General features: G+C 35.1%; 1 protein-coding gene across 5 annotated transcripts in view; it reads left to right on the plus strand.

The window, feature by feature from the left end:
- Positions 1 to 21,445, plus strand: part of FSIP1 (fibrous sheath interacting protein 1) — a 66,633-nt gene extending 45,188 nt beyond the window's left edge. For 4 of the 5 annotated variants that reach the window (XM_072930131.1, XM_030274510.4, XM_072930130.1 and 1 more), the window contains 3 exons: positions 17,874 to 18,420; positions 20,380 to 20,427; positions 21,214 to 21,445. In XM_072930131.1, coding sequence (XP_072786232.1) covers positions 17,874 to 18,420; positions 20,380 to 20,427; positions 21,214 to 21,236 — 618 coding nt within the window. In that variant the 3' untranslated portion in view covers positions 21,237 to 21,445. The remainder of the gene's footprint in view (positions 1 to 17,873; positions 18,421 to 20,379; positions 20,428 to 21,213) is intronic. The other variant, XM_072930128.1, reaches the window with a different exon arrangement.
- The last annotated feature ends 2,044 nt before the right edge of the window (positions 21,446 to 23,489 follow it).

The raw sequence follows: 23,489 nt of genomic DNA on the forward strand, positions 1-23,489 counted from the left end.
TGTGTTGTTAAACCGTTAGGATGATTTACCAAGACTGTTAAAGGAAAATTAATTAACTTGGTGTTAGAAGATGAAATGTGAGATAGAGAGTCTTCCTTGTACTTATTGATGGTGGCACATATTGTTTTAGTTTTCTAAGAAAGAGTGTAAAAATCTTGTGTTGGTTAGGAATATTAAATTCCTGGCATTGTGTGAATGTTTTTCAGACACTCCTTTGTAAATATTTAGGGTTATTGAAGTTTAACTAGACTCAGAATGCAATTGCTGGAAGCTAGCTCACAAATCATGCCTCATGAGCATTATTTTTATACCTTTTCCTTCAAAAAAAAACCAAGATAGGTACAAACTGGAATAAGATGTTCCTTTTAAGGGGGAAAAAACCCAAACCTTTGAGAGTGATTGAAGACTAGTATAGGTGACTAAGAGGTTGTGGAATCTTCATCCCCTAAGAGAGTTGGAATCTGACTGGACACAACCTGATCAATCTACTGTAGTTGATTCTGCTTTAAGTAGAGTTTTTTGGACTAGGCAATCTGTAGATGTCCCTTCAATCTCAGTTATGCTGTGATCATGTGATTCTGTATTTGATAAAATGTGTTTGTGCCTTTGAGGAAGTGTAAGTATTTGATACCTACTCATACTAGCTTCTTTCAACCAAATGATTTTTCTTTTTTATTATTTTATTTGATATACTGTATTGGTTAACTGTTTCAGTCTGAACAAAACCAGACAAAACCAGTAATTTTAATGCTTATGAAGAAAGGAGGAAATCAATTAAAAGCATAAATATGAAGTTTTTGGTTACACCATGCTTCACATATTATAACTACAAATTACAGAATAGTAGCCCTTGACTTTTGGCAAGGTTGGGATAAGGTACATGTCTGAAAATTTAGAGTGGAAGTTTGCTTAGATATATTTATTTTGTTTTTGGAAAATACCCTGGGTAAAGGTGCTAGAAGATATAGATTAAGTCTAAAGGTCTTGTGATTTACAGAAAGAAAATCCTCTGAAGTAGGGAAATACAAACAAGTATTTAATACTGCATTACAAGAATTTCTGTTATATTTATATGCCAAGGGGAGTGATGAGCAGGAGAATTAAATTACAGTGGACCACCCTGAAGTGGTTTTGAAGCACCTTGCCCCAGAGCAACCCTTTGAACAAGCCAAAATAAAAAAGGAAAAGAATTTTTAAAAATCCTTTTACCCTTTATGTTCTATAGGCTGTGAGTTCCTTGGTACTATTAAAAGATGCATTAGATAATCTCACATCTGGATATTATCTATGGCTTTACTCAAACTCCTTGTAGTTATATGACAGGAACATTGAAATATGCAGGTGCAAAGAGAATATCAATATGTCTTGGTTTTACCTTGTGATATTTTCTATTTTTTGAAATGTTCATATGCTTGAAATGTAATGTTCTCATCAGGTAGTGTTGTAGAATGTCCTAGCTAATCACTTTCAGAAAGCTACCTTTGGCACTCATCTTTAGCAATGGTTTTAGTATGTTTGGTAATGCTGTAATTTTAATTACAGTTCAGTACTTTTATAGTGCCAGCCATACTGTGCAATAGGTGCTGTGTAGATAGTTGGCAATTGTAGGATATACAGCAGTCAGGATTAAATAGCGATAAAGGAGTCACTGAACTGCACTAATAAATCAGGCATGATTACAGTCTGTGGCAATGCATAGGCAGAGATTAGAAGATGTGTGCTGATGAATAGCCCATAGACTTTCTGCTTGTGGTATTTTTCTTTGTGTGAGGTAAGTGAAGAGAAAATGGTAGTGTAAGAGTATGGTCCTAAATTACATGAAATATGTAATGAAGGCAGTAATAATTGAGGAGGTTGAATTAAACATTCCTTCAGTTTTGTGAGGTATGTCACCTCTTGTTTTTAGTTCTGTTAATCAATGTTTTCCTCTTTTTAATATTTTATAGTAATCTTACATGGTTGTCAGTAAAAGTACTTTGCTTTACTGTTCAAATAAACTAGAATTTAATAACTTGAGGTGTCATGCTGTGTCAAATTTCAGAAGAAATATAGAATGCAATTTTCTCTTCATTGTTGGACCTTTTTTAGTGCTTACCTTTCTTTAATTCTGGTTTTGGTTTTTTTTTTTTTTTTTTTTTGCTGTAATCTCAGTTATGTGATCACTTGTATGAACAGAAACACAGCATTGTTCAAAAGATTTGTAGGTCTGATTTCTTATTTTAAGCATATACCATATTGCATAGTTTGCCCATATTAGTATTCTTTTGTGCGTCATATAATATATTTTATTCAAGGAATTCAGAGTTCTCCAGTCAAGCTTTTGACTGAACCATTTTGTCCCTTTAATAGTAATTTTTTCAAATAAATAAAGGTGAGATACAGTAAGTGGCTGAACAGAAAAAATTATATAGTAAAACCAAGAATAGAAACTGTATTGTAAGTAAAATTTACCCTTTTATGGGTACAGTATCTTTGGTCTTTATTTCTTTCATGATAGTATATGAAACTTCTAGTAGCAATTGAAGTTTATCAGTTTAAACTCCTCTGGTTTACTTTGCAACAGCTTCAGAACAGCCACAGGTGTTTCTTAAATTTAGGATCCGTTTCACTTTTGTTTTAGGATGAGAGATTGAATAAGATGTATCGTTAGTTCCTTGACTGCACAACTAGTCTTGTCTCAGGATCTGTTGGCACCTTTTCTGCAGCGCTGTAACTTCAGACAGGCATGTCTTTGTACTGTAGCTGTGACCAGATGCAAGCACAAGGAGCGTGGCAAGGCTTTCACTCCTCCTCTTTGCCGCACTATTCCTCTTTTTGCATGGGCAATACACTACTGGAATCTCTCAGCTGTCCAAAAGCCAGAACATTTCCTCCTGGTAAAACTCTCAACCAAGTACTCCTCATCTATTATAAAGAGGTCTCATTTGGAGTAGGAAAGCTGTCCTTTTATTTCTTATCACACGATATTTGGTTGTTATTACCAAATTTTCACCACTTCTTGGGTTTTTTTTTTTTTTCCCCAGAGTAGCCTTTTAAAGATTTTAGTGTGAACTTTTTTCCTGTGTCATGAGAAGAATAAATCTTAAGTTTCTCATTATAGAAATTAGAAATTATTAGAATTCTTTGATGAGTCTTGTAAAAAATATTCCTGAATATTTTTAAAAGACTGACTTTTTTTTTCTCATATGGTTTGCTTCATGAGCATATGGGTCTTGTTTATGGAAGATACAGTGATCCAGATTTTTTTTTTGCATGTCCTAGAGTCAAATATTGTGATTTTACAAAATTCTTTTAATTACGTACTGCAGAGTAGGAATTTGCATTCCACACATTCACTTCACTTACTAATTTATTCTTAATATTTTATTAGTTTGCACTGGTTTCATTTGCAGTCTTTTCCCGTGTCCATCCCAATATTTCTCTTTTGTGAACAAGCCAGTAAATTATTTAATTAACTCATTAGGATGCACAGTGGATTTGTGCATACATACTTTCACATCCTTACCCCATTCCACATACACAGTATGTGGAATAAATCAAGAGAGACTGAGCCTTTCTTTTTTATTTTTCAACAAGATGTGAATTTCTATCATAGGAACATCGTGAAAGACAGGTAGGTACAGTGGCTTAGCACATTCTGCCCTGCCACCTTGGGCAAGTCAGTTAAAGCTGTATTGAGTGAATGTATGTTAATTCCTGGGCTTTCTCTGCAGTTCAGGGTGAGGATTATGTGGGTTTAGAATAATATTCAGAGCAGACAGTTTACTGAGCTGGAAACAGCCTAAGGCTAACTTATAAGAGGAAAAAAACCCTGAACTCAGAACCCAAATGTCTGTGGATTCACCCTTTCTGGAGTCTGGGCTTTTTTATGTGGGCTCCAATCAGGTGTCTTTGTCTTCTGAAGATCTAAAACCTAGAGGAATTTTGTATAGTGAAGCACTTTTAAAACATTTTTGTTTCAAACAGGGAAGAGCTCTTCTAATTACTCAATTTATCTCATGGTTCAAACATTCACTTGGCAATGGGGGTACTAAATTTAGTTATTTGTAAGCTTGCTTTTTCAGGCTAAAAGTGTCATCTTCTAAGGGAAACCTATCCGTCCTTGGCAGATTGCTTAGAATAGATTTGGTGCATTACTGTTCATGGCTATCAATGCTCTGACATGTGAGAAAGCCGAGCCACAGACAGTGTGCCTAAAAAGGTGCAAGATGTTGTGACACAGTGCTTAGCACTTCTAGCTGTGAGTAGGGAGACTGAAGTGCCTTAATCCTCTTTCCCAATAGTGACTTGAGGATAAAATACAAAAGTGCTTATGTCGTGTCCCTTGCCTTGTTATTTTCTCCATATTACATTTTACGTTTTACATTTTCCACTATGGTGCCTGACAGCCTATAACTCCCAGTAGCCAATATTAGACTGGCTCACATAAAACTACAAATGACTCACCCATGTAAGGAATATTTTTCCAATAATGCATAAAATAAAACATAGACTGTGTCAAATGCATCAAGTACATTTAAATAGTTCCTGTATGAAGTGGTGCTTAGCACAGTAAGGGGATACATGTGTGAATAGATTCCATAAGGCAAGAACAAGCTGATGGTGTCTCCTGCCAGGCAGACCAGTGAGATCCACAACAATTCATTCTTTAAATTCCAGAATGAATGAATTTCTGATGTCTTTGGAAAGGATACAAAATCATTGTGTGGCTCAGATCCCTTATGTGTCTTTCTTAATTAAAACTCATTCATTTTAGGAATTAAATATAACTCTCAAATTGTGCCAGCCAGGCTGGTATACATACCAGTCACATTGTAAAGGCTCTACTAATACACAGCATCATCGTTCCAGATTGTAGCTGTAGCCAACCTTGATATTTACATACATTTTTATGTCTGAAACAGCATGTTAGATGTTTATATATGTTTTTATTTTTGTCATTAGCATAAAAATATCATATATGTGGAACTTCCATCTCTTTTGATTTCCTTTTATTGCATCTTATGCAGCATAATAGTGCTGGAAGCTGCAGCTGCTCTATGTTTTCAGAGATGTTTAACTTTCTAAGAACATATATTATACTTGTCTTATTTTTCATATAGAAGCTGTTTTTCAATCTAGTCCTTGGTACATTTCATTTGAATAATTTGGAATAATCTGAATAATCCTGGAAGTCTTTTAAAAGTTTTAAATTTTAATAAACCTAATGGAAAATCATGTTTACCTAAGCAGTGATTGTCCTTGGTTAAAGAAGTTAGGATTTTTGAGTATTTGTCATTCACTCTAAGTTCCTATGTTTCAAAAAATATGATCACTTCTTTTTTCAGTTTTTTTCAAAAGGAACTCTCTATCTGAATTAACCTAATAAATAAGTAGTTTTCTCCTAACTGCCTGGAAGAAGCAAATAAAACCCTTGACTCTGTCACTGCCTAGTGATTCAGTAGCTGTGATTCCACATAACTGAGAGTAGTATAGTGTCCTCTAAAACCAACAATGTCATCATTAATTTATCAGAAACACAGCTGTGAACTTTGGTTATTCTTTTTTGCCAAAGCAACTGGGCAAAAACATTCCAATGTGCAGTAAAGAAAGTTCCAAGCAACTGGGGTGCACAGTGCTTTGTGTTTAAGCCATTGACCTTGTAATGTGATCACAGAGACTTTTTGTAAATTAATCTTTCAGCTCTTATGAGTGACATGTGAACTTTGACTTTATGGTCAAAAGATAGACTCCAGCTTCAGCAGTCACCTGTATCCCAAATGCATGATAAATTTACATAAGTTTCTTTTTTTGAAAAACATGAGCCTTTTGGTGTTTTCATATCTTTTACTAGGGGGAATATCATACTTTTTTTTTTTTTTTTCTTTTTTGTGCTGTGGTGTACATCACTGAGTATAAATGGGATTGTCAAAAGCTTAATTTAAAATATGTATTTTATATCCTATTGCAAGTATACATTTCAAACTGCAAAATATTCAGTTTTCTCTGAGTTACATGCATCTGTATAATTTTATGTTTTTGTAATTTGTTTGTTGTTTCTAGAATTGTTTTAATTTCTCTAAAAGCAAAATTTCTTAGCATCAATATTTACTCAGCTGTTTTGAATTGCATTTTACATATGAGCACATTCTGCAGAAAATGGATGAAAAATTCAAACACTAAAATATTCTCCTATCAACAAGACATTATTTTTTGAACCACAAGTCTTTTTTACTTTAAAGCCTTCTACATGAGTGTATTATTTTTTGTCCCTGGTGCAGGAAAGCTGGTATGCTTATGCTTAGTATATGCTGTTTGGGCTATCTGATTTCCTGTACCTCTGTCACTTGGCTTGTGGCATGCTCCTTTGTAATGAGGAAGAAATACAGGAACCTGCCCTGTGTGGTTGTGTGACCTGTTGAATGCTGTTGTTGCTTCTAGTTACAGACACACAGCCATCTCTTATCTACCAGGCATGGATTTACCAGGAAAAGTGAGTGGAGACAAGGAAAAGTGAACTAAAGCAATGTGTTGTGTACCTTCTAGTCTATGGCTTCCACTGTCAAATTAACTGCCTGCCTCTATAAACTGAGTAAAGGGTTTCTTGCTTTTTATCTGTATGCAGATACCTGTGCTTTTGATTACGTGAACCAGGATAATAACAATAAGGAGCTGCAACACTTGGAATGCATAGACTTTTTCAGTTGTCCTTGCCACAGGAAGGACAAATGAAGAAGAGAACAAACAAAGCTGCTGAAAGTGGTTTTTATTGCTAAGGCCTAGGGAATGGAAAGCTATTATAGTTAGTGGCAGAAAGTAGCTGAGGTTTTCTCTCATTGCTTCAGAAGAAAAATAGAGGGTTTGTTCTCTTACCTGTTCTTAAAATGTCTATGCTGTTTCTAATTTGGCAAAGACATAAAATACATAGGTTTTCGTTATAATAATATATGAAATTTATCATGCCAGCAGGAATGTAGACATTAGTACTGCCGCACATTTACTATGTTAGAGAAGCCTGAGGAAAAAGTGTGTTTTAATAAATAATCAAAACTGAAGTTTACTTTAACAACTAGACTTTCTGTGCAGTGCCTTTTGTAGTCAGGAAAAAAAAAATATTATAATTTTTCTTTTTTATGTGTCTTTATAAAAACTGCTGCCAAACATCAAGTGGTAACAATAGATTAGCACTCATCTTAGTCTCAGGTTTTTTAATGTTATTGTTATGTGGTAAATGAGAATTTTCTGGTAGTATATATTTGAATGGTTTAGGCTTCAACCCCTGCTCTTGTACTTACTGAAAGGTTTTGCACCCTGCCCCCTATCCAAAATCAAGAACGGGTGCTGGAAGGCTTGAAACTCCAAATAAAATGTTTTGCCTGGGGCAATATTGTTCATCACATTCTTCCTAAAGGCTTTTGGGTTTTCCTTTTGAATGGAAATACAAGAGCCAGATGCAGTTACCTCATTTCAAAATACCCTTCCATTCTTCAGTAAAGAAATAGCTTCTTATTATTCTCTTTCTTTTTAAAAAATGTTTTTTCAGCGCTCCATAAAATATTTTCCCACATTGACAAACACAGCTACAACCTGATGTTCCCACTAGAAACTTTGCACTTGCCTTGTGGCAACAGGCCCCACCAAACAGAACTGAAAAAGAATTTTCTTTCTCTGGCCTCTCACAAGCAGAACCAGAGATGTGGCACAACTATCCACACCCTTACTCATTTATCTATGCTTATGTACAGGGATCTTTCCCCTAAAGACAATGACAGTTTCATAGGTTTTAGATGGGCTCTTCCTTTATGGGTGTAATTATCCATGCCATGAATTGAAAAGTAGAGAAACATTTCAGAAGCAGTGAATGGGTACTTGATTTTTTCTTTTTTTAAAGGGGCTTCATAGTCCTGAGACTATGAGGCAGAATTCCACATTTGCAATTCACACAGCTACAAAGATTGACAACTTCTCTTCTTTGTTCCCATAAATTGTGTAATGTTTGGTACTGTTAATACTCTAGATTTTAGCAGTGTTTGAATTCTTGCATTTTCCCATACATGGCAATACTGTACATGCTGTTATATTAAGCTTGTGGGAGAAAGAGAATGAAATGCTAAACTAGTGTGATACATTATGGGTCTTGTTATTTAAAGGTAGATAATAGATTTGTAATTCTATATTTCAACATATTTCTTCACAACAGGTTTCTGAAAAGTAGTATATTTTATTGTTTTTTCTGTGACTTGCAGAATTTATTTTTTAATATTGATTTCTACTTCTTCCAATTTATTCTCTTTTGCTTGAGTAGCCTTTTAAATGTGTAGTGAGAAAGGCTTCAGTTTTAGAACAGCAATTAGTAAGCAAAATTCTAAATGTTCTGTCTTTAAATTTTAGCTGGGTTGAATTACAGTTCCCAGTGCTGGTGTCTGTCTGCTGCCTGTGGGGACCTTGAGGAACTACAGATGACATTAGCACTTAGCTGAGGCTCTTGATTTAGGTGCTGTGAATGTGAAACAAAGAGAGGATATCAAAAACTCTGTAAGAAAATCACATCCATAAAAGAGAATTTGATCAACCTTAAGGTGGATAACTGAGATTGTACCCTACCTATATTATTTCACTGGAGAACCCTGTGAGTTTCTCTATCTTCTTATTCTACATATAGCAGACCTTCCTTCATATAATACTTCTGTTATCAGAAGAGAATATTTACTCCTTCAAAATACATACTGCAGGGCAGGCTTACCATATACATTATTATGTTACTTAGAAAAAGTCAGTATTTAGAGGTGCCTATTGCTATTGACACACAAGGCCAACCAATTAAGAATCACTTTAAAACATATATCTGAGAGTATCAGAAAATTGATTCTGAAGTTTCTGTCTGTAGTTGCTTTAGACAAGTCTTTATAACCTGCTGCTCCTTGGGCCTGTCCTTTCCATATTTAGTAAGACTAAAGTACTCTTACTTGCATAGGTCACCTAGATCATGTGTTTGTGGCTTCTCTGTTTTGACAGAATTATAGAAGGATAGAATGGTTGGGTTGGAAGGGATTTGAATATCATCTAGTTCCAACTGCTCCGCCATGGCTAGGGACACCTTCCACTAGACCAGGTTGCTCAGAGCCACATCTACCCTGGCCTTGAACACTTCTGTTCTTGAACATTTTCTGTTTCTCCAGTAGATTACAGACCTGTAAGCATTCTTAAAATCTCTGGATAGTTCATTGCAATTTAAAAAATGCTGTATGCGAGGGTGATCCCACTGTGCTACACTATTTCTTGGTAAAAAATATTAAGCCAATATGACCGAAAAGAAAGAAATGGGGTTTTGTAACAGAAAACAGCTGCAACCACATCAAGGCATTTTTTTCTACTCTACTGGCTTTACTGAAAATTAAAGCCACAACTTAATATTCAAGGAAGAGATTTCTATGGAATGAAATCTGTTAAATGCTTAATAACAGACAGTTAAAAACACAAAATGGGATATTTAGGAAACTGGTTTTGAACGCTAAATAATCTAGACTGCAGAAGTTCTGTTTCTTCAGAAAAGGCTAGAAAATGAGAGTCTTATTCTGAGTAATGGATTGTAAATACCAGTTCAGGAATTTGTGTCTTATGTTTTCACACACCTTCAGCGTGTTTAGTTAAAATCAGTTTGCTCCTAATATAAGAAGTCTTGAAACTGTATGAAATCAAGTACTTTAAAAACAGGGAACTATCTATTTGTTGAAAAGGGTTTTAGAAATTAAAATTTTTAAGTGGCTCATATATGGAAAAATACTTAGATTTTTTTCTATCTGCAAACACAGTAGATTATAAGAGATAAGTTTTGTACTAATCTTGAGTTAGAAGAGCTGAATTCCTGCAAAACATCTGTTGATGACCTTGGAGTAGATGGATTTTCAAATTCAAAGTTATTTTAATCAGAGACTTTTCTCATAGTTCAGTGTTTAGATGAAGGGGGATTTACATAATGATTTAAAAATTCTTAAACTTTGAAATTAGATTCTCTAAGGAACATTCAACTCTTACTGTTTAGTGACTAGTAGGATATCCAGTTTAACAGGCTCTTTACATTAAGTCAGTACCTCTTTGCCCTAGCCAGGAAAATACACTCTATGCACATTTATTTACACAACTTTATATATATTTATTTAGAATTTTAGTTCTTATCTTCACCTAAAGATGCTGAATAAATGCTTCCTTTGTTAATTCCTGCTTACTTGAAATTTGTGCCCTGCTGCTAAGGATGGAAGCTGGAGTATAATTGAGTAACAGGACAGTGTTGAAACTTCATAAAAGAAAAATTTTATTATACAATATATACAAAAGTCAAATATGCTATACAAATGATATTTGGGCCTTAAGGGAAATGGTACAGTATAACATGATGCATAAGTCTTATATTAACTCCTAAATGACAGAAAAAACCATCATGCTAATGGAAAGACATATTTTGATGAGTTATATTTCATATTTTAACGGTTTAGGTTGAATCCAATACTGCTTAGGGTCTAAAGCTTAAAAATACCCTTTTGGTTCAGATAATAAAAATGGAGCTTCAAAGTCAAATGTCGTTAATGGAGGAAAATGATGATGCAGAGTAATTTTCAATTACTTGAAAAATACTTATTTTTTATTACAATATATGCCTGATAGAAATGTTAGAAACTTTAGGCCTGCATGACATTTTCAGTTTCTGTTTCCTAAAGTTACCTTTCTAACACTTGGTGAGGACATAAAAAATTAGATTTTAATGCCCATGGAAGCACCTATAAAATGTTATGCAACCTGTAGATCAAAAGCTACAATAAAATGAAATTGAAATTGAAAGTTAGGGTAAAAAGTACAACTTGTAGCAATTCAGAAATACAGATTTTTGTGTCTTTAAAAATGATGGAAGCATCCATAGGGTTCCAAGAAATAATTCCCACCTACAAACCTCTTAATTATATCCTCATATAGTACCATGTCAACTCCACAGCTGTAAGCAATGTAGCTTAGTGTCTATAGTGTCAAATGAAAAGTAAATTATTGCAAAAGATCTTTTCGCTTTCTTTTTTTTTCCTTTTTTTCCAACTTCTGTTACCTTTAGCAGCCAGTTACTTTGTCTTTCTAGAATTTACAGCGTGGCATAGCTGATGAAACACACTTTTCTTTTATTGGCACATTGAAGCCACAAGCAATTGACTTGATATTTTTGAGAAAGGTAAAAAAAAAAAAAAAAAGTTAGGCCTCTTTGTAATGACTAAAATAGGCGTGTTTATGACAAGTTCTGGAGGCAAAACTGCTTTAATTGTTTTTACCTCTATAACCTATAGACTACGTTTAAAAAACTGCTGCAATTATCATTCCTTATCTCCACAGTTTTCACCTACTATGCTACTTTAAATATGATCAAAATTGTATAAACTCATATCTCCTTTTGATTTCTGTTAAAATTTCTCTTGTCAGAGAAAGAAGGGAAAAGAAGTTCTAGGGGTTTATTATTTTCAATTTCTTAATGAAGTTCATTTTCTCTTCTTAAATTCTTTTTTTTTTTTTCCAGTGGAGATTTTATATTATTCCACAAGGCTGATGATCACTTTGATGTTGAGGTTCTAGTGGCTCCTAATGTTACAAGTTGAATTTTCTTTTCAGACAGTGATGTTACCAGATGCTCTGTAATCTCCTCCTCTTTTTGTCTGGTGCTTCTGTTTTTTTTTTTTTTTGCAAAGATACTTCTGTCCTTTCTGTGTTTTGGCTCTTAGCAGCAGCAGCTACCAAAAACTGACTAGTACACCTTTTTATTTTGCCCTTACACAAACAGAAACAGTGGAAAATATAAGAGAAGGGAAAATGTAACTAACAGAAGAAAATACAGCAGAAGGAGGGAAAAACAGAAGCAGGAGATTTTCTCCTATGGCTTAGGAATCCTGTTCATTTTTGGAGATATATGGCGTTGCTCAAACACTACAGAAGTCTCCAAGCCCACTAGGCATAAGCACAGAACCACCAGATAGTAAATCATAATTGTGAGGAGCTCTTAATTTCTGAATCCATTTTTCAGCTTTCAGTCTCAATTTTTAACACTGTCAAATCCATATACATTACTGGCCTCTCCAAAAACATGCTCATTTAGTCATGAGCATATTTCTGGTCTACTCCCTTTAATATTTTCTGTCGTTACATTCTGAACTAACCCTTCTGAAGCAGCTGTACAGAGGAAATATTAACTTTTTTTCTTTTATATTCATTAAGCTTTTTTTCTTAACACACTGTTTATAAAACAAACAAGCAACTACTAGAAGCGGTAAAGTGACATGCTGAACGCTTAATTTCTTTGTGGCAGCAGATGTGTGGGTCTCTGTACTGGGTTTGACTGGGATGTTAATGTTTTCTTAGCCTATAGGGTGTTGTGTTTTGGATTTGTGACCAAAAAGTGCTGATAACTCACCTATGTTTTAGCTATTACTGAACAGCATTTGCACAGCATCAGGGCCTTCTGGGGTTCTCAGTCTGCCCTCCCAGTGAGTAGTCTGGGGATGTGCAGCAGGCTGGGATCGAGACAAATGATCCAAACTAATCAAAAAGACATTCCATGCCAATGTGTATTGTTACAGTGAGCTCATGGGCACTCTGTACCCCCTTCCCCAGGACCCTGTGACTCTGATCAAGATAAGCCTGGACCCTCCTTCCTGCCCCAGTGGGGTTGGCGGAGAGCCAGGGAAGCCCACCCTGTCCAAAGTCTATATAGACCCCTGACATTTCCTGTTCATCCTCTTCTGCCCCGCTCTCCACATGGACATCACAAAATAAAGAGAGCTGCACCAACATATATCGGGGTAAGAGCCTCTTTTGGAAATCTTTGCCAACTCCTGATATTCCTCCCCTCAAAGCCTCAGATCTCTGGGCTAGCCTGATAATTCAGAGGGCTGAGGAGGGGGAACGTCAGTGTATAATCTTATGCACAGTAATAAAAAGGGAGAAGAGAGGGTTCTACAAAGTTAACAATTTTTTGCTCAGAACTGTCTGGGTGTTGGTCTAGCTATAGGAGATGCTGAGTGATTGCCTTTGCATTGGTTGTTTTGTTATCTTTCTCTCTCTTCGCTTATTAAACAATTTTTATCTCAATCCACAAGTTTTATTGCATTTACTCTTCCTCTCCTTTACTCCTTTTGCTCTTCCTTTCCTCTTACCCTTCCCCACTGGGGTGAGGGGATGGGGAGTAAGCAAGCATCTGGGTGGTGCTTAGTTGCCTGCTGGGGTTAATCCACAATGGACATAATACATTAATTCAATCAGTTTACAAATTGTGAGCACCAAACTGACTTCTGTGGTGCAAAAAAACTTTGGGCTTTCAACATTTCTGAAAATTTTAAGGTCTTCCACAATGATATGATGTGTGTGGTTTGTATGCAGCATATTGATAATATTTCATAGTTGCACTGACCAGTACTGTTTGTAGACAAATACATGATGCTAGGGTGTGATGAGGCCTTGGAGTTGATGGTCCACATTGAGTTGAGTAATGTGGAGAGAGAAGGCAAGGATTGCCTTTTCAAAGCAGAATAGAGCTGTTTGAGAAACTGTCAATAAGTTATTGAATAACTAAAACTTACAAAACTTCCCTGGGCTGATCTGTCAAAAATCTGAACTTTGTCTCAACAGAGTAGTGTTCTCTTAAAATGTAGTAGTTTTATCAGGAAGAAAGTAGTTACCTCAGAATTGACTGTTGCAGTCTCACACACTAGTAAAATCGTCAGCAAATTAAGCATCAGAGTAAATTGTTTGAAGCAGGCTATCATGTGAACTATTGAGTGCAGCACTTTCAGTCTGAGGAACAAAATTTCCATGCTTATAGATATGTAAGTTATATGAGTCCTTAAATATCCTGACTTTGTAGTGCTTACTCTTTTACTATTTGTCATTTTTTTATTATTTACTATAATTAGAAATAATCCTGACATGTTAGCCTTCTCCCCATGGTAAAATCTGATACAGGCTTTCAGTGTTAGTCTGTTTGTGTTACTGTAGAGATGTAGAAAGAAAGCCTAAAGATTTGAACTTGAAAACTTGTAGTCACAGCGGGGCTGTCCACAGCGAGCTACAAGTTTGCATTCCTACCACATGCAGTAAGGTTTTCTCTATAGACTCCTGTCACGGAGGAATTCAGCAAGGAACAAGAAATCTTCAGTCAGAGGAGGGCCACAAGTGTGTGAAAAGCTAACCACACATAAACAGTAAAGGTCATTAGCAGGCTCCTAAACTCCTGGCTAGGAATTAGTTTTTTGGATCATTAGCGGTAAAAAAGCCTAGGAAATGAATAGGACTCAGTGTCCTATTAAAAATTAGCCAGAACAATTAAAAGGTTTTCTACATTTTAATGGAAACCAGACCTGATACCTCATTTTCCCTTGCCTAGTGGGCTGTTTCTACATTTTGAATGACACTCATTTTATGTCTTTGTATTTTTTTAAAATGTCTTGAAGTATTTATTCTGTATAGGAGTTGTAAATTATTTACAATGAGGGGAGTGAAAGCTTGGGAGATGTAGAATCAAGTGTCTCCCTGAGACTGTGTTTCTGATTCCAAGTCATGGCTCTGAACTGTTACAGTTGGTTGTGACTGGATTGCTTCTGATGTGTGCAAATATATACTCTGTAGACTCCTAATACAGTTGTTGTATTATGCAATTCCATGAGTTGAAATCCTCATTTGGTTGCAAATGCACAGCCTTTTTTGCTGTGAGATGTCTTTCCCAATAGTATTTCCCTAAACTGTTTCCTGATTTTAACAGCAGCCTTTCTGCTTTCATTTCAATGTAAATTCCTGGCTGCTGAGTGGATGACTGATGGCTATTTATCTTCTTCTCCACTGTGTATTTTTCCTTAAGCCTATAGTCATCTCCTGAGTTTGGCAAAAGAAAATAACAGTGAGTCTTTAGTATTTCAAAACGTAATTTTTGGAGAAGTTTATTAAATACTTTCCTTATCTTTACATGCATGTCTTACAAAAAATCCAAAGGGAGAAAAAGAGAAAGAAAGAGAAAGAAAAAGGGAAGAACAAAGAAATGTTTTACACTGTCTGCTTTGGCTGCAGGCCTGCCACTCTGGAGAAAATCAAGCTCACTAGTTCCCAAACTTTTAAACTCCATAGTTATTATATTCATTTCCCTCACCCTACGCCTTAGGCTCCAAATCTTACCCCTCTGGTAATAATCAAGGTATTCTATGAATACAAGCCATATGATTTTCCTGAAAGAAAGAAAAAAAAAAAAAATTGGATGAGGGAAAATGGATTGCAAATAAATGGCTGGGAGGGATAAGGGAAATAAAAAGACCAAAGGCAGGACAAGATGATCTTCCTCACAATGTTAATTTTGTACTGATCATTCATTTGCTTCATATACATAATTCCTTTCTGTAGTGAGTGAATTGCCCTGTCATTAACATAAAATTAGCTCCAAATGATCGTGGCCAAGAGGTTTGAAAGATGTTAGTATAGAACCACACACTCAAAACCATGTCGGAATCCATGTGGGTTTCCAGATGTGAGAATCTTCTGTGTTAAAAATATAGTTATGTTTTCACAGTATAATCTGCTCTGTGGATATTCTCTTGGTGTAGCTGTGCTTCCAGTAGTGGTCTCTTATGTTATGCTCTTCCTGCGTGGATGCATCTTGTTTCTTACAGTGAGTCCATTCTGATAATCACTGCTTGGAAACGTTATCCTGCAAAATAAAATACTTTTTCAATAAATTGAAGGACTTCAGCATGGACTAGTAGTTTAGATTAAAAGTGAAATGAAACATTTCATGTTTCATTTTTGATTCATGATAGTGTTTTGTTACTAATTTTTTTCCATGTTGGAGTTATTTTTCATCAGTGAGTATTTCTACACTATGATTAAAATTTAGAAGACTAAGTCAAGTTTGAAGATGTAATATTTTGCATGTTTCCTATGTAAGCTCTTAAGCTTGTGGTTTGATTTCAGTTAATATTATCAAAACTACATAGATTGATACCAAGATTACTTGAATCTCAATATAATTACCTGATAATGTGTTCATCTAAATAAAGATCTCTACTCATAATAATAGTCTGTCGATGCTCTTTTAAGATTTTGACAGCCCTTAACATCTTGATTTCTTTAATGCAGTTGCATTATGTGCAATAAAGAAACTTTGAGTATCTTTGGGAAGGAAATTGGTATCTGCAGAAAAGACTATTGGGTTAAATAACTCTATAGATCTGCATTTATGCACCTCATTTAGTGCCTGAACTGTACAAGATTCAGTCTGTAGCAGTGATTATTAGCTATTATTAATGTTTGAATATGTAAGTACAGAATGGTGACTGAAGGTAACTTAAAATGTCATTCTTGCTCACTTTTTAGTCTAATCTTGTAATATTTAATAGCCACAAGTTTTTCAAAGAAATATTCTTTCCTTCCTGGCTGAAAACTGTCCCCATTGATGAACATGAGTAATCAGTTTTCAGACATAATCCATACACCCTGTGGTGCCTTGGCTGTAGGCAAGTCACGTGATATATATCAAACAGGATAATATGACTCCTGAAGTTGGATCAGAGACCTGCAGAGAAAAAAATATCAGCTGAACAACTGATATTGATCTCTTCTCTGAAATGACAGTAGCTCTATCCTCTAGCACAATGTAGAGTAAATTCTCTGTAGAAGTCATTACACAATGAATAAAATTTTTGTTTTACATAAATCACTGTAGCCTAAGGGTTCATTAATGTGTCAGCTGATCCTTTGCATCTTGGAGGTTGTGTAAAACTGAGATTTTGATTGTAGAAAGCATTTTTCTCTATTAAATGTTCCATAGCTTTTCCAACATTTTAAATATCTTCTATATAACATTTCAATACCTATAATATCTTTAATATCTATAACATTTTAATATCTTCTATAACTCCTATTTCATGGGCAAAACAGTCTTATCCTTATCATTATCATCTTTAAATTGTCATTTTTAAATGGTGCTACTCTGTTTTCAGGAGCATTAAGGATTGTAAAAGCTTTAAGTAACTCCCTATTGTTATCCTTAATCAAAGTTTTCTATTCTTCACCATAACCAGCTAATATCAGTCATTGTCTATAATATAAAATTTTAAGAAATGTCCTGTATGGTAAAAATGATGGGAGTGTGCCAGTCTCTGAATAAGAAATTAACTGAAAAGGTACATCTGCGAGCTATGCAAGCAGTGACAGCTTGAAGGAAGCACTAAAACTGTCCTACAGAAGGCAGAGCTTTCTTCTGTCATGACCTACTTGCCATGAGTCATGCTTGCCGTGGTAGGTAAGTGATATGCTTTGTGTCGTGTGGTTGAGAGAGAGACTATGTGGCATTTCTACCATGAGAAGTTTGGCATATTTCAGTCAGTATGTGACAGTCTTTGTGGGCTGGTGCTGTCCAAAACCATTTCTAACCCCAGCTGCATTGCCCCAACAGTCATTACCCCCCCAGCCACTGCCCCAGCAGGAACATGTTATTTTGCTTTCAATAACTAAAATCTTAAAGAGTGTCTGTGTGTGTGTGTCTGTACATATTCACAGCAAACCAAGAAATATGAAAAAGTGCATACTCTGGTAATTAAAAACCAGTCAGATCTTATGGAAGACTATGCAAAATCAAAGGCCTCTCTGTGCCTTGTGGACATAAGACTTCTTTCCTAACTTTCATCACAGAATCTATCTAGAACCTAGTGAGGATTCTGCATAAATTTTGCGATTATGGAAATGTATATTTAAATTCAGTTTTAATTGAAGACATTGATATTTGTTTAAGGATTCTGCCAGTGTATGTCTCAAGCTGTTTTATAGCACTGCTTTTCATTAATTATATTTTGACAGAAGAAATTCTTGCCTTTTTTTTTTTTTTTCAGACTGAAGAACAAATGAGCCTCTCTGAAGAGCAGCTTAAGACCCTTCTGGAAGAATGTATGCGGCCTCAGAGAACAATAAGTAACGTTACCATGCCACAGTCTCAGGAATCTCTTTCTTTTGGATTAAGTCCCCCTTGTTACACAAGTCAAGACTCCACTCTTCACTCCACATCTAGTCTTTCCAAAATGTTAGTTGAAGACCATATTGTAGGGATGTTAATGGCTCAGGAAAAGGCTGGACTCGAAGACAAAAGCTTATGTGTTAATGCAGAGAGCAAAATCCCTGGCTACTATATCAGCAAAGCATTGGCTGGTAGTCACTTATCAAAGGATTCGCTGGCCCAAACAGAGGAACCTGATGACCTAGAAGGTTTACAGAAGATGGAAGATAAGAGTATTACTGAAGGTTACTTTATGTCAAGAGTGCTCAACACAAAAAGATTGAAGAAACCTTCTTTCTTGGGTGAACCATTATATTGCATTGGCATGAACAATGAGCCATCCACAGAGGCTGACATTCCCAGCATACCACTGCAAACCAAAGGAGGTGAGACTCTTAACAGCCCTTTAGAAAAGGCTTTTGATTATAATGAAAAAACCTAAGCAGGTTCTCACCAAAGGTATGCACCAATACACACTGATTATTATGGTGGGACAAGAATGTTCTTTTAGAAAACATAAAACTGTGCCAAAAGTAATACACACAAAATAACAGAACATTTATTAAAATTCTTACCCTGAAATAATTGACTAGGAGTTTTATGAAATATATCACTGATGTTGATTAATTCTGTCAACTGGAAAGCAGTGTTGAAAACACATATGGATTACCTTTTTGGTAGTAGAAAGTCATGTTCACTGTTCTCTGGAGAGCAAATATTCTCGCACTAGCTGGTACAAAAAATTCACACGAAAATCCTAGTGTTTAATGAAAGTTTTTAATAAGGTAAACTCAGTCATATAGAAGCAAACATGACCTGGCTATATTAAAGATAATAAGCTGCTTTTAGGGAGATCAAATTTACACACATAAGATGCCAAAATTAATAATACTGAACAATTTCTATAAATTACTTTTAGTTTGGTAAAAAAAAATAGATTTTAACTAGCAAAAAAATTAAATTTTCTCGCTGTCTGGTATTATAAAACGACTGTGGAAATATCTCCTATTTTTATGTTCTTTACTTATATGTAATTACATAGTGATAATTATTCATTATTTTCATAAAAGTTTTGACAGTATGAAATTTGTGATTATAGTACTAGAATCTAATATTACTAAAAATCAACATATTTTACTATGTTTGTCAATTCGTATTTGTTATACTAGTAACCTGTTCTGGATTTAGAGAAACTTTTTTTTCACATACATCAGTAATTAAGAAGAACATTCTAATATCCCTCCACTATGTTATAATTTCATAATTATGATCACAACATTTTCTTGGATTGATTGTACTTAATCTTTTTACAATGACGGGAATTTTAATATTTTTTCAAAGTGATTCTGCCTGTCTGAATGCAGGAAGTCTTGTTATTGCTGTTTTTACACTGCCAGACAAAGCTGATATCCATACTTACCTGCACTATTTTCCCCTTATGAGATTCAAGTGATAGCTTCTACAGGAAGAAAATAGAAATAGTACCTGTAGAAAAGATTGGGTGGTTTTGGTGCTTTTTTTTTCCTGGCAGGTTATTTATCAACTACCTTCAGAAGCTGTCTTTGCTCTTCACGTAGATGCAGGGATCAGAGGAGCAGAGTGAGGGAAAAGAGTGGTGTGCCCAGAGGAGAGCAGGGTGGTGGTGGTGCTCATGGGGAGCGCCACAGAGATCACCTCTGCCAGGGGCAACATGATCTCATGCAGGAGTAACACGATTACTTACTGCACCACCAGGCTTCTTTGGCAACTAACAGGGAGAAAAACTCAGTAACTTGCTGCCTTCACTTGAGTTAAAATTCTGCTTTAGTCCGAACAGATGTAGCACTGTCAGAACCAAGCGTGACTCAGCCCCAGCTACCAGTTCCCATCATGAGTGTGTTTTAAGAGGGGATGTGTTAAATCAAGGAAAGCACTGTTACCATTGGGTGGTGAAGTGAGCAGGTAACTGTAGATACAGTCACTGTGAGGTAATTTTATTGCACAAGAGAGGAAGGAGATTTTCATTATTAAGTGGATTTCCATATGGGACGTCTCATTGTAGAAGCCCACAAGGTGAATGTATTAACATTTATCACATAATAATTTAAATATCTTTGAGTCAAAATCGCGTGTGTCAGAGTAATGTGATGGAGTATTTAGATTACCTGTTTTCACTAGTGACTGAAACAGATGATGAGTCATGTTTAATCCTCTAAAACTCAAATCTGTATGGTTAATAAGCATCTCGGTTTTATGATGGTTTTTGCATATAAATTCTTTTTTTGGGAGGGCAGTATTCTGAATTTTTAGTCCCTGATTTAAAAAAAAATTTTACTAAGAAGCTAATTAATTTGTTTCCTACAAAGGTGACTCAGTTCTGTCTGAAGCAATTAGTCTTGGACATAGCCCAAAAGGTGTGTTATTTATTGAATTTGTAAACTTGCTTAACGTATTCTGTAGATAATTTGCTTATTAGTTCAGACATGATTAAATGTGCTAATTATATTGAGAAATGGAGATCCCAGTGCAATCCAGTTTAAGGCAAGTACATCTGCAGATTAAGGTATGAGAAGTGTCAGGTTTTATTTTAATTTTTAAGATATATTTACATGGCTATGTTTTGTTATTTTCTAAATTCTAAAGGACATTTAAATATGTATACATAATCTTCTTTACGTAGTTTGATTTTTTTGCCCACTCTACATACAGTTTAAATTCTTTGTAGTGCTGACTAAGCAAATAAAATAGTGTGAAACTGGGTTAGAACAATTTCAGTTTTGCATTCCTTGTGGTACTGTAGTTGGTGATATAGATTTACTGTAATACATTAAATTACACATATTTTCAGGAAAGCATAATTATTAGCATATTGCATATATATGTAAATATATGAAGGAAACTCTCATGTGCCTTCAAAGATAAGTAATGCCTGTTTCTTGAAAGAAGCATTAATCTCTACCCAGCTCAAATGAATGTAAACATAGATGATGTTTACTGGGTTTAACAGAATCCAGACTTGCCCACATGCAGATATGAAAGGGCTGTTATTTCTCATAGTTTTATGAGCCAGTAAATAATTATTTCCATGTCCATTTTGAGGGCCTATATTAAGTTTTAAGTAGAACAAACCATTTCATTTTCCTCTTGCAAAAAATATTGTGCTTACAGCAGCTCAGCATCTTTTTCTTTTCTTTTTTCAGATCATATGAACACTGAAATTTGAGGGGATATGCTTCTCTGCACAACTGTTTTCTGAAAGTGTAGCTAAACCTCTTACAGAGATACAGTATCATATCAAGCAACCGGATGGGAATAAATTATTATAATTTAAAATGTTCCATGGGTTGATTTTTTCTTTAGAGATAATTATTATTGTCATTGTCATATATTATTATGTTTTGGTTTTGAAATAAACTCTTGCATTTCATTAAATTTCCTGGGAGTGTTCTGTCTTATAAAGAAATGTACACAGATATTGTGTAGCTGTATGTCTGATAAGACATGTGTGTCTGTTTGTAAAAAAAAACAACCAAAAAACAACCAAACAAAAAAACCCACCAAAACCAAAAAACCAATCAAGCTTGAAAAGTTTAGTATTTACTGATGGAGCTTTATTAGAGACGGTATGAAATATATATAATAGTTTTGTTTTTCTTCACAAACACACACAGTCTAGCTTTTACATAAAGTTAGCTAAATCGTGTCTTCTGTTATCTCACTGCAGTTTGCTGGAGCTTGCAGTCTGTCTGACTCAGAGTCCTGACTCAGTGAAGCATCTCATTACTCACTTTTTTGCCCCGGGGCTGTCTGTTGGCTGGACCCCTGGTTTGCTTGAAGGCTGGAATTGCACAAGTGCTCTGCTGGATCAGAACATCAGCACTAGTCTGCTCAGCTCTGCCTGATTCTTGTCTGGGAAAATGGTAATCACACAGCAAAGATCTTCCAGCTAAGAAATGCAATTAAATGAGGAAAGATGGCAGCCCCTGGTAAAGGCTTGGTGGGAGTAAAAGTGGAGGGATTCAGAAGTTTGCCTTAGCAGCTACTGGGTTGTGAAGGCTTATAGTGATGGGGGAAGGGTAATGCAGCTGGTTTGGGTTTGAGAGAATAGTAACAATTCATTACAGGTTTTTGATTGTCTAGTATTTTTTCCTGATTTTTCTCTTATTTACTCAGCTGATGGTTGGTTTCCCATTTCATGTGCTGCAATGTCAGAATAAGAAAACATTATTTAAAAAGCATGGTTCATTTTTGAAAGTTTTTTTGAGTGGGGAGAGATACTCAAGCAAAGAAGACTCAACAGATTTATTCCATTGACAAGTTCTCATGTGATTTCTTGACCTAAAAGGACAAATTATTTCTCAGATCCTATACCTATAGTCATTTTACATTCACCAAGAAAAAATGTGTGGATAGAATATTAACTATTTGTGGGCTGTTATTGCATAGGGTTTACTTGATCTAATATGAATGTTTAAATTAATGCACATATTGGCCCAGATTTTAATCTAATTTACAGAGTTTCCAGTAGGATTGGATGCACACTTCTGGGGAAGTTGTAATTGTGTGGCTGTAACAGCGATCAGGATCAAATCAACTTGCTTTCAGTTAAAAATCTGAATGGGACATTATATTTGCAACAAGCAGTTGCTATTTCTTGTTTTACTTTTTGATATTTTTACTTGTTCTCCAACATCAATAACAAACCTTTGGCTAGTGGATGTTGTGCACAGGATTGCTGTATGCACATTTCATGGAACTTTTCAAATCTCACCTACATGTATTTCTTACCATAAAAATATTAAGCCTATATCATAATTTTTTTAGACCTTCTTAAAAACAGTGTGTCAAGTGCTCGGGCAGTTTTTGAAGAAATCTAGATTATGTTTAAAGATTGTATATATAATATCTAGAGAACATTAAGAAAAATAAGAAGTACTTCTTAATTTTCCTGTTTTATTTTCTTATCTTGAATCACTTGCTGGTATAAAAAAGCTTTTGCTAGCACCTTCAAGGAAGGGTTCCTGAAGCCATACATCTTTTTATTCATGCCTGGCATTTCAGTGATAAGCAGGTAAGTTTGGATGGCTGTTGACTTGAAATATATATTCCAACAGGAGGTCTGCAACTTAACTTTTAGTTTTGGGAAGTGCTGAGCACCCTGCATGAGTTGTAGTCACTGCAAACCACAGGGACCTAGCACCCATGGCTTGCTATTCCAGAGTACCCAAAGACTGTAAAAAATTAGTGATCTAATGTTTATCTGTGCTTGGTTTCTACTGCATTATATTAAACAACAGGTTGTTTGGGAATATTTTATTTCTTGCTTGATATTACAAGTGAAATATCAATTCAAGCCCTCCTTTCTTTTTGTATTCTCAGTTTTAAGTAAAGCTGTTGGAAAAAAAATATTTGGAAAAATATGGTACTGGTGAGAGGTGGACAATAACATAGATATTATATAAAATATAGTGACAAA

Source organism: Taeniopygia guttata, chromosome 5 (assembly GCF_048771995.1).
Source record: "Taeniopygia guttata chromosome 5, bTaeGut7.mat, whole genome shotgun sequence".
Taxonomy (NCBI): Eukaryota; Metazoa; Chordata; class Aves; order Passeriformes; family Estrildidae; genus Taeniopygia; species Taeniopygia guttata.